Source organism: Mytilus trossulus, chromosome 6 (assembly GCF_036588685.1).
Source record: "Mytilus trossulus isolate FHL-02 chromosome 6, PNRI_Mtr1.1.1.hap1, whole genome shotgun sequence".
NCBI classification, from domain to species: Eukaryota; Metazoa; Mollusca; class Bivalvia; order Mytilida; family Mytilidae; genus Mytilus; species Mytilus trossulus.
Window position 1 is genome coordinate 34228632 of NC_086378.1, and position 17665 is coordinate 34246296.

A 17665-nucleotide genomic window follows, 5' to 3' on the forward strand; every position below is an offset into this window, starting at 1 on the left:
AATGTCCACTGGACATAGAAAATGATAGTGTGGATGGGACATCAGTGTACTGGGGACACATTCTTGTTTATATATATATATATACTGTAAAGTTGCAGTAAAGATTTTGGTGGTATATTTCACTTTTGCCCTTCAGCAGCTATGGTATTTGATAGATTTTGAAATAGGCGCAGAGTGTGGCAGTTCAAGCAAGCATGACAGTGACAGTTCTTTCAAAATACAGAAAACCTTTGTTGATATCAATTTGACAGTGCTAATCTTGAATTTTACATGCCAAAGAATGTGTGATTTAAATGACTAATCAAGAAGCAGCCTTGTAGAAGTTTAGTGTAAAGCTAAAGGCAGAAGAGCTGGAAAATCTCTATCTTGTTAAAAAATACTGCATGGTCTGAATGTTCTGTTGTTCTTGACCTTACTTTCATGGTTAAATAACCCCCCCAAAAAAAATTGCCATGTAATTTTTATAAACCTATTTATGGGAAGTATTTACAGTATTATGCCAAGTTATGGTATTCTATTGTAATAGGTAAACTATATTTGGTGTATAGAATAATTCTAAAATGAAAATATCCCACTTGTTTAATTCACCTGGCCATGACCTCATTTTCATGGTTCATTGGTCATAATTTTATTGTAATTATTACATCAGATTCTTATATACTACAATTTTGTTCATGTTACCCTTAACCATCTGTTATTTCTTGTAAACAACCATACGTAGAGTACATATCAAATGTTGTGATGTCAACTTCTTAAAATTGAGAATGGAAATAGGGAATATGTCAAAGAGACAACAACCTGACCAAAGAGCAGATAATAGCCAAAGGCCACCAATAGGTCTTCAAAGCAGCAAAAAAATCCTGTACCTGGATGTGGTCTAACCTGGCCCCCAATAAAAATGTACTAGTTCAGTGAAATGAGCGTCAATTCTTAAATTTCTAAAACTGCTGACTTGCTATTATGAAATGCCTGGTTAAAACATTTTACCAAAATTTTGACGGGACGTATTATGGTATACAAATGTCCGGTGTCCGTCCGTCTGTCGTACCGTCTGTCCGGCGTAAACATGTCGCACCTTAACTTGAGAACGACTTATCCAAATTTCATGAAACTTAATATAGTTGTTTCTTATGATGGTCAAATGATCTGTATACTTTTTGGTGAAAATAAGATTAAAACTTTTTGAGTTACGGCACTTTGTAACTAAAACAGGGGTGTGTTTTTTTCACATGTCGCACTGTATCTCGAAAACGATTCTTGATTATGGCTTAAAACTTTAAACACTTCTTAGTTATATTAATCTTAATATCTGTATACTTTTTGGTGATGATTCAAAATTTTGTTTTTGAGTTATTGAGTATTTTGTAAAAAAGGGAGAGGTTTTTTTTACATGTCGCACCATATCTCAAAAACGATTTATGATTATTGCTGAAAACTTTACACATGTCTTTGTTATATTAATCTAAAGATCTGTATACTTTTTGGTGATGATTCAAAATTTTAATTTTGAGTTATTGAGTATTTTGTAAAAAAGGGGGAGGTTTTTTTTACATGTTGTGCCGTATCTCAAAAACAATTTATGATTATTGCTTAAAACTTTACACACTTCTTTGTTATATTAATCTAAAGATCTGTATACTTTTTGGTGATGATTTAAAACTTTATTTTGGAGTTATTGAGTATTTTGTTAAACAGGGAGGTTTTTTTACATGTTGCGCCTTATCTCAAAAATAATTTATGATTATTGCTTAAAACTTTACACACTTCTTTGTTATTTTAATCTAAAGATCTGTATACTTTTTGGTTTTGATTCAAAATTTTATTTAAGTGATATTTAGTTTTTTGTAAAAAAAAAAACAGGGTTGGGGGTTTTACATGTCCCGCCGTGTCTCAAAAACAATATATGGTTATTGCTTAAAACTTTCTCAGAAACTATTTATGATTATTGCATAAAACTTCCACACAAGATGTCGGGCGTATCAGACCATAGTTAAATATGTTATTGTATCAAAGGTAAAAGAAGAGCATTAGCTTAGATTAAAATTCTAGAATGAATAGCTAGCACAATGTTATTAAATGCAATAATGATTTTAACAGACCATTGTCAAAATCTTATCACAGCAAGTATAAAAGAAGAGCATTTGCCATACCGGTAGATTAAATTTCTAGAATGAATATATTTCCCTGGATTTCATCCAACATATTTAATGTCTAAAACAGATAACGACCATACTTTTCTTAGACAATTCCACATTCGCCTTTTCAGAACCTAAAGGACTATCGGTAAACCTATTGTTCACACCAAAATGAAAATAATGTTACATCATTGGTTGAAATTCCATTATTTTGAATGTCTTAAACCAACCACAATGTTTTGGTGTACAGTGAGTCAAAATATTACTTAGAATGCATTAGATTTTGAAATGGCAAATTTGGTAAAATATGTGAAATTTTTCTGGTTGTAAGTTGCATCACAAATTATGACCAACCTGAATGGGCATACCAGTTTTATCAATAAATCCTGATGAAAATAAACCAACAGCTAAAAAAACCTGTGCATCATTTGAGTTCTTGATCACAAGTGAATATTGAAGTAAAATTTAAGTACTGTAAAAATGGAAATAGTGAGGTTCTTATTGATGCAACTGTGTGAGTTTTGCAATAATACAAAATCACATTCTGAAATCTGATACATATTTTCTGACTCACAATAATCAATCTCCCACTTTTGTCCATTTTTCAAAAAGTCACAAAAATACTGTGGAAAATAGGAAAATACAAAACAGAAAGTCCCTAACAAATGGCAAAATCAAATGATAAACACATCAAACAAATGGACAACAGGCATTTTCAAATGTAGAAAATGGTGGACTGAACCTGGTTTTATAATGCTAAACCTCTTTTATGGAAGTTGCATCAAATTAAATTATATTGACACAATGGCACTAATAGGTCATAAATGATAAATGCAGGCAATAATTTCTGAAGTTACAGTAATATCAGTCTTTGTTGTATATCATTTTAATCTGGTATCACCTAAGTTGAACAAAGGTATACAGAAAAACATATTAACATTACATTGCATTGTACATTTGTTGTATTACAGATAAGTTTTCTCTCCTCCATTGTGAAGAGATAAAGGCAACTTCAATTAAAACAAAACAAAAGAAAATGATAACAATGGGATTTTAATGAGTTGTTCTAATAAGTCAAGGTTCTACGTGCTAACACTACACTATTGTTTGACATAACCTTGTGGGTATGTTATTTGTACAAAACTCGGACAGTTAGGTGTAGAACAACAAAACCCTGCCGCTGGTGGATCTAATGAACATACGCTTGGTAAATTCCATGTATAACATCTGAAAAATAAGATAGGAATGATTAAGTTTATGCTTCAATCAGCTACATACAGTGCATTATTTATTATTATTGGTGAGGTACCAATTTTCTAAGAATTTATGCATCAAGGTTTAATACCAGGAATTTACAGAAAGTATTTTACAAATTTCAAATTTTCTAAAGGCTTGTATGCAGAATTGGGTAAAACCACTGAATCAAGCATCAGTTTTTCCTTAATAGACGAAAATTGGTACTTAGAAAATAAATGAAACTTTTATTTTTTACTATACAAATATGTTATATGATAATGGCATATATCTGTCTACAATATGTACTGTTGTTTGCATATATCCTGATTTTATAATCAGCAAACATTTAGAATCAAACAAATATTGACAGACAATTAATTTTGTGGACCTAGGCCAAGCAATACCTTTGATATACAATTAAGAAACAAACTTTCTCATTTGAATTGTTTAACATTTTTCATTTTATACCTTGCTATGCATTACGGATTTCGCTCATTGTTGAAGAATGTACTGTGACCTTTAGTAATTATGTCATTTTTGTACCAACCAAACCATATGTCCCCATTCAAATGCATTAATTGTTAAAAAAAAAGGATGGGTTCCAACCCCTGAAACCCCCCTCTGGATCTGCCACTGTATACAACTGCTTTTCCTTTATAATACTGAGAATAATATACAATATGTGGTAAGTATATTTTACCCTATGAATTCATATAAAATATCTACTTGAGATTTCAAAAATATCCATTTTTTGCATTTATAGAAAAAAATCCAAATAAATACAGATATCTCCTGCCTAATCGAACACCTGAGTATTTCGACATCCTGTTTTAACTGAAACATTTTAATTGGTCCCCAAATATATAGATCATTGCAGAAAAAACCTGAGTATGTCGACACCCTGCTTAATGAGACATTTTTTCTGGCCCCCCAGAGTGTCGGATAACCCAGGTTACACTGTAATATAATTCAGTATGCAGGTATCAAAAATTCTTCAATGTAATAATTATTCAATTCAATTCAATATTTTATTGGAAAGAGCACAATAGAGGCGTGATCCAAATACAGACAATTATAATATTAAAACAACATATAAATGAAATAAAGATGCATGTAACAAGTCATAAGCCAATTCTATGTATACCAATACATTATAAACTGATACTGATTTCATAAAATTATACATCAGTATTATTCTAGATTTTCATAAATTTACTTAAAACACACAATATGAGATATATGTATATGCACGAACTACAGTAAAAGATTATTATCTGATGAAAAAGTATGGTGGTCTCTCAAATCAAGAGCTTCTTCAATATACATACAAATAGATTTTAATTCTTTTTCATATATAGATTATGGTTGATCATGTCAACAAGATTAATTTACTCACTTGAGCCAATACCGCAAAAGTGAGAAAAGCAATCGAATTGAGATGACCAATGATATACTGTTTATCGCTATTTTGCCTATGAAAACGTTGTCAATTTCATGTCAATTTCATTTAAACAACACCACACACTCCCTTAGTTTCTAGCGATAATTTTTATATCACTCAATATCCGCTGAGTCAGCAAGATCAAAGAAAAATTTGGTAAAACAGTGACAATGATACTTACTTTTCTTTACACACATATTTTCCAGCACTGCCATCTACACATTCACAGTTATATTTACATCCATCTGACCATTTCTGACCTTCGGAATATGTCTTGTTCTTGTACACACAGACTCCTTAAAATACAAAAAATATACAATATTGCTAGCAATTCTGACACAAACAATTTCCATAAAAGAGAACAAGTACCCAGTGAGTCTAAATGCAAATATTGCTACAATTTCTGACATTCTGTATGCCTGGTTGTTAAGTTTACATTAAGAAACAGGTTAGGAGATGAAGAAAATAAAAAAAAGTTAGGAGATGAAGAAAATAAAAAAAGGTAGAAGACGAAGAAAATAAAAAATGTTAGGAGATTAAGACACATTTGGAGATTAAGACCCAGTTAATACTGTATTTGCTATAACAGACTTTAATGAATTTTAATCTAGAAAAGTGCTTGGAACATAGGAAATTTGGTTTTCTTCATTTTGAAATAAATTCATCATACATACTAGAATTAAAATTTACTATGCAAGACACACCATTCATCTAAAAAAGACTAATCAGTGAGGCTCCAATTGAAAACGCTAAAAAGACCAAATAAAGTTTAAAGTGAAAGATTGAGGAACCAAAATTTAGAAAGATTCTAAATGACATATTTTTTAAAGAGGGTGTCCATGGAAAAACCAGGCAGTGGATGGCACATAACATATTTTGTTTTCAAAATTTTTTCTTCTATTTCTTATCACAAATTCATCCTTTCTCTAAGTTTAATTTTGTTTGTTAATTATCTGCAAAAAATAAAGAGAAAAAAAATACATAGAGAGCACTGAAAATTCATTGAAAAGGGGATATAACTCTTCCTTTTGTACAAAATTTTGTTGCATTGTTAGTGAACTTTAATTTTTGAGCCATCCACTGTTGATTCAAACACATCTTTGACATAATATCATTTGTATGATATAAACATTGTGTTGGAACCAAAAATTCAGTGGGAAAAAAAATTATATTGTGCCACCCATATCATAAGATTTGCCTGATATTTACTTGGACAGCCTATTAATTTGTTAAGTATACCTGGGAAATGTCCATGTATATCTATACAGTCTGGTACTGAACAACACTGTCCTGGTTGTTTCTTCAAAGTACAACCTGGTGGTAAACTGTTGTATGTTGCACATCTGAAGAAAAAAATAATTTATTAAGGTGGTACCTAATACTACAGGGAGATAAATCTGTAAAATCAGCTATTTAATTGCATTGTGTAGTTTAGGGAATATTCTAAAATGACGGGATTCTTTGCTTTGTGAATAAACCCATGCTCTAAAATTTGTTTGCACATGTATATATTGAGTACTGCAGAATAATGAATTTTATCATATTGGCATGCATTTTATATGTTTCATTCACTTGAAACACTTCAAAACTTTTAAATGATGCACATGTTGTTACTAATTCATTTATCATGACTGTTAGGTATTGCAATTCAAAATTAACCTATTTGACCAAGATATGACAACCGTTTATGCTGGCTGTTCAAAATCCTCGCTCTGAAAAATCAGTCTTTGGTTTGATTACAAACAAAAAAGGGAGGTTCATGGAAGAGCCTACACAAACGCTCAACACTTCATACACATCGGACATAGAAATTACCTTAATTGTCCTAATCAAATTATTGATGCAAACTATTCTTTATTGTAGTTTTAACATTGGTAGGCATTATATTCTTGTTATTTTAGCCCTCACTATCGCATGGGCAAAAATAATCACGAGTATAATGCCTACCCATGTTAAAACTACAATAAAGTATAGCTCACATCAATTATTTCTTTATTAAGCTTCTCAATGATCAAAATTAGTATTTGCCAAACTGCTATATAACCAGTGTAATTTTTCTGATAAAATGGTTGGTTGAAATTTTTTGAAGTGCAGTTATAATCACAATTACTAGTGTAAAAACTTACTTACTAACATTGTAGACATGGCGTCCACCACTTTGTCAACACATGTGCAGTTTTAATCACATTTACTAGTGTAAAAACTTACTTACTGTTGTAGACATGACGTCCACCACTTTGTCAACACATGTGCAGTTATAATCACAATTACTAGTGTAAAAACTTACTTACTGTTGTAGACATGACGTTCAGCGTTCTTATCAACACATGTGCAGTTATAATCACATTAACTAGTGTAAAAACTCACAAATGCAGACATAATGTCCAACATTCTCATCAACACATGTGCAGTTATAATCACATTAACTAGTGTAAAAACTTACAAATGCAGACATAATGTCCAACATTCTCATCAACACATGTGCAGTTATAATCACATTAACTAGTTTTAAAAACTTACAAACTGTTGCAGACATAACGTCCAGCGTTCTCATCAACACATGTGCAGTTATAATCACAACCATCTACCCAGTGTTCTCCTTGTCTGTAAATCTTTTGTTTGTAAATACAGGCATGAGCTGAAACAAACAATTCAAATATATACTTTCAAGTATGGGTGAAGGTTGGTATGTACCTAAGAAAACGTTTAAATCTGCTGCATCTGTTTGCACCAGTCAGGAACCTGATGTTCAGTAGTTGCAGTTTGTTGATGTGGATCATAAGTGTTTCTTGTTTTTTATATAGATTAGACCATTAGTTTTCCCGTTTGAATGGTTTTACAATAGTCATTTTTGGGGTCCTTTATTGCTTGAATGAGTCCATTTATGTAAGTTGTTCAAATTCTCAATGTTTTGGGAAACTATAGTATGCTCATGAAAAATAAATTTATATCAGTAGAATACAGATTTTTTAATAGTGAACTGTTTGAAAATAGCGTAATGAGAAAAACAAGAATGTGTTCCAAGTACTCAGATGCCCAGTCTGCATTATCATTTTCTTATGTTCAGTGGACCATGAAAATGGGGTAAAAACTCTAATTTGGCATTAAAATTAGAAAGAATAAGGAACATGACTACTAAGTTTCAATTTGATTGGACTTAACTTCATCAAAAACTACCTCGACAATAAACTTTAACCTGAAGCGGGACGAAAGGACCATCAGACCAGAAAACATAATGCCCTAACTGCACTAGTAAACATTTTTATTTAGGGGCCAGCTGAGGACCACCTACAGGTTGCAGGATTTTCTCACTGGGTTGAAGATTCATTGGTGGCCTTTGGCTTTTATCTGCTCATTAGTCGGGTTGTTGTCTCTTTGACATTTTACTTCTCTCCCTGGTGAAACATGTACTTACTCGTTCCAATAATTCCTGTGGGTTGTGGTGTAGATCTGATAGAACAATCTTGATGGGCAAGAATGGCAAACACATCTCCTTTGCCTGCACTGGCTGTAAAAGAAAATGAAATTATCTCTTAAAAATCGATTTAAAGGGGCAAAAAAGAAAAAAATGTAGATTTTTGCCATTTTGATGAAGATACATATTGATATATCAAAATTGTTGAAATTTAAAGAAAGTGGAGAAAAAGGCCATATTTAAGGTTAAACATTCAATTTTGAAATATACAATTCTAAATATTTTGTTTTGAAATATACAATTCAAAATATCTAGTTTTTTTGCAATATTATGATTGAATGTAACTTAAGTCTTTTTTTTAGAAACTAGTAAACCATAAGATTATGTGCCTGTGTCATGAAGAAATTGCTGTTTTATTGTAAGGTCAGATGTCTTCATTTGTGGTGACAACAAAAATAACCGAAAAACCCTACTTCTACAGGTGGGTAAATAAAGAACTTAATTAGGTAAATGCAAAAAAAAAAGCCACTGAAACACTTCACTGAATCCATACATTCAATTTCAGAAATGACAAAAATGCATGAGGTTACAAACTAGGCTGCTGAGATGTTATTGACAAAATGAAAGTTGAATTTCTGTCCTTTAATCGTTCTAATTATTTAGGTTATGCTTAAACCTGTCATTATGGAAAAAATATTAATATTTTTAATCTTATTCATCAGACTATGTTGATGCAGGAATCTCTCTCAAAAAGCTTCAGAAAGTATATCAGGTTTTAATATTAAATAAATTTCTTACTTTGACTCCAGTGTGTCATGGTTTGACCAGGTGCATATAAGAATGTTGGTTTGGCATCACTTAGAACAGGTTTTAATATTAAATAAAATTCTTACTCTGACTCCAGTGTGTCATGGTTTGACCAGGTGCATATAAGAATGTTGGTTTGGCATCACTTAGAACAGGTTTTAATATTAAATAAAATTCTTACTCTGACTCCAGTGTGTCATGGTTTGACCAGGTGCATATAAGAATGTTGGTTTGGCATCACTTAGAACAGGTTTTAATATTAAATAAAATTCTTACTCTGACTCCAGTGTGTCATGGTTTGACCAGGTGCATATAAGAATGTTGGTTTGGCACCACTTAGAACAGGTTTTAATATTAAATAAAATTCTTACTCTGACTCCAGTGTGTCATGGTTTGACCAGGTGCATATAAGAATACTGGTTTGGCACCACTTAAAACAGGTTTCAATATTAAATAAAATTCTTACTCTGACTCCAGTGTGTCATGGTTTGTCCAGGTGATTTAAGAATGCTGGTTTTGGCACCACTTAAAATAAAGATCAGGTTTTAATATTAAGTAAAATTCTTACTCTGACTCCAGTGTGTCATGGTTTGACCAGGTACATACAAGGACGCTGATTTGGCACCAAATAGATCTAGTTTTAATTTTAAGTAAAATTCTTACTCTGACTCCAGTGTGTCATGGTTTGACCAGGTACACACAAGGACGCTGGTTTGGCACCAAATAGATCTAGTTTTAATTTTAAGTAAAATTCTTACTCTGACTCCAGTGTGTCATGGTTTGACCAGGTACATACAAGGACGCTGGTTTGGCACCAAATAGATCAGGTTTTAATATTAAGTAAAATACTTACTCTGACTCCAGTGTGTCATGGTTTGACCAGGTACATACAAGGACGCTGGTTTGGCACCAAATAGATCAGGTTTTGATATTAAGTAAAATACTTACTCTGACTCCAGTGTGTCATGGTTTGACCAGGTGCATATAAGAAAGCTGGTTTGGCACCACTAGTGGTCTCGTATGAACATCCATTCTGAGTAGATACCATCATCCAACCATTAGAATCACATTTATTGTTAGAACTACTACTCATGTAAAATTGTCTTCCACTTGTTTGATCTCTGCAAAAAAATAGAAAACAGAAAATGAACAGAGGAGAAGGGGAATATTCAAAAATATTAAAAACAAAAATTCTGCAATTCAAAATTAGGGGGTCATTTTTTCCCAGCGGAAAGAAATAAATTATCAACAATGTAATCTGTATCTTCAAGGGTTATATGTTTGAAATATGACTACTGCTTATTTAACATCCCTTGGTTTCTTAATAAGAACCAGTTTACCAAATCATCCTTTGGTATGATCTACAAAGAAGTTGCACTTGAGGGAAGGATAAAATAACATTTAGAAAACAAGGGCATATGGAAAAGGGTAAGAAATTTTGTATAACATCTGACCTCCTTTATAGACCATTTTGTATGGACCAACATTTGACTCTTGATTTTGAAATTCTCAACAGGTAGTTTTTCATTGATAGAGAAAACTGTTATCTGTATACATATATGGTTTTCTTGTCTTTCAATACAAAAAGAAATTTTATTTCACTGATTTCAGATAAAGATATTTACCCAATCATGCTGAAGAATTCAGAAGGAGCATTCTGTATATCTGTGTATGTAGAGGAGATGACTCTGCTCTTGTCAAACCAATTGTTCTTGTCAGCACCAACAGCATTGAATACAATGTTGGCCTTCTCTACACCATTGTTGTAAATTGCAACTTTCACCTATAAAACCAAGACATACATTCAGTCTTTTTTAATGATTTTATGCATTTCTTACTCGTATTTGACCAACAAAAATGGACTTAGTGTGAGCATGGAAGTATTATATTGACAGGAACTCCAACGAAAAATTAGCAAATTCGGATCCCACTGATTTCTTTAAGAAAATAAAAGCTTCCGACTCAGTTTGTCAAGTACGTGATAACTCCTTTGTGGGGTATCTGCGATGCCGCTGTCGCCTGTAAAGTTTACAGAAACTGATCTTATCACGTGATCTGTTATCGAAGGGCTTGTCTACCTACCAATGTAAATAAACACGGAAACTCCTGTGGCTTTTTGCGAATCGCTACATGGACAACGACACCTGTTTCTGTTCAATAAATAAAAACTACAGCTGAAACAATCTAAAAAATCGGTCCTTATTTCACAGAATGACATAAGAAAATTAACTATATTTGGAAAGAAGTTAAGATTATTTTTAGTTTTGTTAGATATATTTTTATCAATATAACTAGAAAATCGGAAAATATCGTGTTATAAAAATTAAATGAGTCTGTAGTAGAGTGTTAGCAGAAAATAATGTGATGCGCGTGAAGTGTGCCAGATGGCGCCAGATAACTTAAATTTCAAGTAAAAGATCGTAAACTCTTATCGAGTGTAACGCAAAGATATATGTTTTTCTCTATCGTTAAATATCGTAAAATGATTTTAACTTACTTATCAAATATATTTTAAAGACTAAAGATGTTTTAAATAATTACACACATGTGATTTCCTCTATATAGCAATATCAGGTTACGAGTCAATCAGATTAATTTTTACACCTTTTATGATAATTCGTTGTAAACTAATCTTAACATTCAAATTGTCCGAGAATATTCTGATGTTTGACAGATTTATTTTTACGGATGGCTTTAAATATTTCTGAATGCATTTGAAGAACGATCACTTTAATTGGGTCTGAGCAGTTATTTTTTTTATCATGGAAATCATATTTAAATTTATTGGTGTGTTTTTAAAAAAGCTAAACAGTTTCGAAATATCAATAATTATTACTGATAACTTTTCCGTTTATTTTACATGAAAATTTTATGATTTTCAAGCTTAGAATATACAGCTACGCGTGATTAGCCAACGATCCTCTTATGAATAAAAATCATACTATTTTAAGATTGATTGTTACATTTGTACTTATACTTAAATGTGTATTGCTTCTGAGTATTTTTACTCCTCAGGGTTTTTCTATATATTTTTTTTCTATGTGTAGAAAACAGTTGCCAGAATTTCGTTTCGTTTCATTTCTTTTTTATTTGTTTTTTCAAAAGCAGCAAAACCGTAAATATTGATATATTTGTCATTCACACTGTCAGTAAATGTCATTTCCTTGACAATTAAGTACACATCCGTTTATTTCGGTATGTTCCGTAATTACGATCTTTCACGAGGTTCCAAAAATTTGATAGGATCCCATGCATCCATAAGACATGTCGAGTTAATTAACAGATACTTAAAGATTTTGCGGCATCGCACTATAAACGTTTGAAGTCTGCTTGTTGGAGTTCCTGTCAATATAATACTTCCATGGTGTGAGTTAAGGCTCTGTGTTGAAGGCCGTACATTGACCTATAATGGTTTACTTTTCGAGCTGAGCATTTTGAAAAGACACTTGTATTTTCAAAGATGTCCTTTGGTTGTCTTAATTGATTTGCTGTCCTATAAACATACACTGTGGATTTAAACTTATTCTTTGGATTGATGAATGGATAACAAGAACAATTTATGACAGGTGAGCTTAAAATGTTTGCTTATATGTTCAAAATTAGAAAGTACTAAATTGGACAATACAAAGTTATTCAAAGTAATGAGGAGAAAGTTATATACCTTATCTATACAGAGTTGTGACCAGTGATTAGCCAAGTCTGGTTTGTAGTGTCCTGGGTATTGAGCAGTAAGATACATGGCTTGTGGTACATTCTCGTTCACTGTTGTTGGGCTCTGCCACATCTGGTACAAGTTACCTGGTACACCAGCTACACCCTTCATCATAATCATCCAGCCTGTAATCATATATAAAGTTATAGAAACATACCTGCTAACTGTCACTATTTGTGGGGGATTTCCCCAATGGAGGCTCCCAAATTGAAAATTTTAAAGAGCAATTATGTCCACAATTTGAACAAAACAATTAATTTTACAATGAATTTAGGCTTATAAAAGTATGAAGAAGCCAAAAAACAACAGTACACTGTATTTGAAGGCCCCTTGAAGGTTTTTTTAGTAGTGTGGCAGCCATTTTGCATGCAAAACCCCCATGGGCATTTTGAAAACTTGGCAGGTATGTAGAAATACTGTGACCTTTAGTAGCTTAAAAGTCTACACCCTTTGGTCTTTGATGGATAGTTGGCTCAATGGCAATCATACCAGTAATATATATTAAACATACAATAGATGATTTATACTGTAAAATTTTCTTTTTTGTCTGTTACAGCTATTTAATGTAATTAGGAAATGCCTGTACCAAGTTAACCCGAATAATTCAGTTGTTATATTCCGCTGATCTACGAAGGCTACATTAATGCCTGAACGTCTTCCTCGATCAAGACCGTCAACCAGAAAATTCTCACCGCTTTGCAATATGGGAATTTTGATTTAAATTGGCAGCTAAAGAAGGAGGAGTTTTGGATGTTACTTGATGTTAAACGATGTAAACTGATGTTAATTAATGTTAATTGATGTTAATTAATTATTATCTGATTTGTGTTAATTGAACACGCGTGTTTGATAAGACAATTACAAGACAGTTGCGCAGACTCATTATCCTGATCGGCGCTGATTGGCTCTCTCTCACAGAGAGCAGGCGACGCGGCCAATGATCACAAGGAGTTCAAGCCTTCGTTTGGGAGAAAATCAGACACGGAAAGGGCTTGAATTATTCGACTTAGTACCAAGTCAGGAATATGACAGTTGTTTTCCATTTGCCTGATGTCTTTGAGTTTTGATTTTGCCATTTGATAAAGGAATTTCTGTTTTGAATTTTCCTTGGAGTTTAGTATTTTTGTTATTTTACTTTTGAAATACTGATATAAAAGATATCTCTTCAAAAATTGGAGAGAATGCATGAAATTATAGATAACCCATGAAAGTTGAAAAGATTAAATTATGAGTAAGTAAATTCAATGATTTACCTTGACCTGGAAGTGCCACTTGTGGTTGTGATGGGCCATCTGCAATAGACACAAAATAATCAGTCATGATACTAAGCATAAACTTAATTTACTTTTTAAATATTTCTATTTTCATTTCATTTTCATGCAAAATTCAACTTCCAGGTTTTTTTTTATCACCTTGCACTTTCACGACTTGACTGTGTTTTCTACAGCAGTTTGTTTAAATTTCTGGCTACTTGTACAGTTTGACTTTATAAAACAAATTGTAATTTGTTCAGAATTTTGATTTTGACAAAATCAGAGGCAGGCTTCAGCTGGTCCCTTAAAAAAATGAATGAGCAACTAAATTCATAGTTTTACCTATCATCCACAATATCCAGGAAAATTGGTATCCAATAGTTATTAATATATCAAAAGTATTTCAGTTGGATAAAATGAGTAAATTTATCAATACATCTAACTTACTACAGAAGTTGCAGTATCTTGGGCATTTATCTTGAGCCCAGGCGAGGTATGGTTGTTTGCATGCGTAAGCTCCGAATTCATTACAGTTGGTAAGTTTATCCACACATTGGCCAGTTTGAGGTTGTACTGTTCCTGAACCTGTTCCAGGACCTGTTGAAAAGAAAAACATTAAATTATGGTTATTTTAAAAAATAGAGCATTTTTATCTTAATTTATAAATAAGAAGTGAAACAAATATTTGACGGAACACAGCAAGTTATCGAGTGATGAATCTGAAAACACATCACAAGGGGGTAAATAATTGTATTTATAAATTATCAGTTTTAAACGTCACTTTCAGCACTATTGGTTACTTTGTGGCTATCAGTTTTCAATGGTGAAGGAAGCAAGATTGCTCGAAATGAACCACCTATCTTTGATAGAAAAACTGACAATCCTTGTCAATCTAGACTGAAGTCGATGATGATAATGATATTCAAATTACATACTTGACATATTTTATACTGTACTAGACAATTTTTCGTTTTAAAGGTTAAATAATATGACCAAAACTTATTATTTAAGCAATTATAACTTTATTCAGCCAATCTTCGTTGATTTTCTAATTTATTTCCAAGAGCCCCCTCCCCTAACCCTTATAAACCCCTAGATTAAATCTTACTAGAAACTTTTTTCGTTTGACCTGATGTGAAGAAAATGTCACAGATTTCAAATTGTAATGTATTTATAATAATTACATAGTGTATATATCTTACATGTATGATATTGTCTGAATGTCATGTATATGCCTTAATTGTTAGAAATTACAACAAAAAAAAGAAAAAAAATATATACTGTAAACCAACTTATTTTCGCGGATACTTTATTTCACATTTTACCCTTTCTAGACTATTTCACGGCTATTTAATTTCGCGATTTTCTGATTTACTTGATGTAGTTTAACAAGGAAGATCCCAGTTTGACATATCCGCGCCGATTTATATTCGCGTTAATTTTCTACTTGCGAAAGTCACGAGAAATAAATAGCTCACAAAAATAACTTGGTTTACAGTATTGGAGTATTCAAAAGTTGACATGTGTGATCTAAAAATAGTACTTACAAAAACCACAATATTGTGCACAGTTGTCTCGTGCCCATGGTTCGTATTGTCCTTGACATGCTGATTTGCCATAAGCAGGACAATTTGAAAGTTTATCTGAACATGTTGTTGGAGCATTTGTAAATGATGAGTCTAGAATATATAAAAAGATTACATATCAGAATATATTATAAACAAGAATGCTTTATTTTGGGGTTAATGGTAGGATATATGGAAAACAGCATTATTGTAATAATCAATTCAAATGACAATTTTTTGGGGTGGTTTTGTTTTCAAAAATGCCTGATTCCTTTTTCAAATTGCATTGAATTGCACTTCACAGAGAAGTATGCCTTTCTTTTGGCCTTAAATGGTGTGATTTCAATGTGACAAAAAAATCTGAAAAATTCTGGCAAGTCTACGTGAACCACGACATTCAATGTTTAACGAAGTAAAAAAATTCTATATGCTTGTATGCAAATTTTGCAAAACCCCAAAATCTTATATCTATGAAAATACAATTTATTTAAAATATACAAAAATTGGTATCCACAAAATAAATGTAATTCACGTTAACAAAGCTCTCTAATAGATCATCTGAAAACTTACTACAGAATCCACAATACATGTTACAGTTCTTTCTAGCCCAGGTCTCATATGTGGAGCTACATGCTTGCTTTCCAAAGGCCTTACAGTTATCGAGGACATCATAACAGTTAGGATCTACATGTGGAGCAGGTGTATTTGGTTGTGGTGTTGGGACCTTTGGTGTTGGTGGTACCTGGCTCATGTCGCAGCGGACCTCCTTACAACAGTCTCCCGGTACATCGTACATTCTACATTGTGATGGAAGTGCGTTGTAAGTTGGACACCTAAAACATAAATTCATATATAAATTTAATGAAAGATATTAATTGGTGATTAGGACAAATATCATTTTGACTTGCTTGTAAAGTATTTACTTACAATTATATTACTGTAAATACATCAATTATAGCATGGTTTTTATGATGTGAATGTGTGGATATACAAATACTAAGAACTCACATTCTAATATCTGTAGCTGTATGTAGATTTTCCAGAAAAGGCAACAATTTAAATCATATTATCATCTAAAAAATCAAAATAATCAATGCCCACAATAGTTTCTGAATTACAGTATTTCTCAACGATTAGAGCAAATATGTCAAGTTTGTGGTTAACTTATTACTTTTTTGTCTACTGCTAACCACATATGGAATACTTACTATGATGAACATCTAAACTGTCCATTAGTAGAGTCAGTACACACACTTATAATCTATGGAGTATGTACACACACTTACATGTACACACATTTACAATCTATGAGGTACTTACTTGGATGAACATCTGTATTGTCCATTAGTAGAGTCAGTACACACACATGTGAAGTCACATCCATCCTCCCATCTTTGGTTCTGTTGGTAGACATGCCCTTTGTATATACATACATCTGTAATTCACAAAAGACTTGAAAATATCTTGATGAGGTGTTTAATGTCCAGTGGCAAATATCATATGCATATCATTGGACAAGAACATGTTAATGTCATGGATGTTAAACATAGTGTTTAACGATTGCCTTTCATGTCTTTCATAGAAGCCATGACAACTTTGACCATAGTTTTCTCTCAGATGGATAGACATTGTAGAGCAGTTACATGGTAAACTTGCTCCCACTTTTTCAACACTAGTAAAAAACTAAAAATAAACATTTACGAACAAACAAATTAACATAACATTATCCCATTTTGTTCACCTTAACAGATTTAATTAGCATGAACATCAGCAAAGTTTCTGTCAATATTCTAGACTTTTGAATCATATTATACTCACTGGCTCTATTTCCTGTGACGGTGTTTTGGCCTGGGGTGTAATTTGGTCTGAATCCAGTGTATCCTCCTCCAAAGCTACCGTAAACAGGGTATTTACTTCCTGGTAAGAGAGGATTGATCTGGCTACCATCAGGACCTGTACACATTGGTTTAGAGCAACAGTCACCATTTTGTTTGGTCATGTAGCACTGAGCTGGCATCTTTGGATAGGTTGGACATCTGTGGTGTGGGAAAATAGTTACAAAATAATGAAATAATAGAGATTATTTAATTCTACATAAGTT

The 17665-nt window shown here is 32.3% G+C and overlaps 1 protein-coding gene across 1 annotated transcript in view; it reads right to left on the reverse strand.

The window, feature by feature from the left end:
* Nucleotides 1-3170: 3170 nt before the first annotated feature.
* The window catches only part of LOC134722673 (uncharacterized), a 70567-nt gene continuing 56072 nt past the window's right edge, over nt 3171-17665 (reverse strand). The window contains exons 65-78 of the mRNA XM_063586292.1: nt 17383-17600; nt 16885-16999; nt 16135-16397; nt 15547-15678; nt 14447-14596; nt 14000-14038; nt 12696-12871; nt 10660-10817; nt 9983-10155; nt 8228-8320; nt 7333-7450; nt 6052-6155; nt 4994-5108; nt 3171-3362 (exon numbers count right to left, since the gene is read on the reverse strand). Of these exons, the coding sequence (XP_063442362.1) occupies nt 3236-3362; nt 4994-5108; nt 6052-6155; nt 7333-7450; nt 8228-8320; nt 9983-10155; nt 10660-10817; nt 12696-12871; nt 14000-14038; nt 14447-14596; nt 15547-15678; nt 16135-16397; nt 16885-16999; nt 17383-17600 (1981 nt within the window). The 3' untranslated portion in view covers nt 3171-3235. The remainder of the gene's footprint in view (nt 3363-4993; nt 5109-6051; nt 6156-7332; nt 7451-8227; nt 8321-9982; nt 10156-10659; nt 10818-12695; nt 12872-13999; nt 14039-14446; nt 14597-15546; nt 15679-16134; nt 16398-16884; nt 17000-17382; nt 17601-17665) is intronic.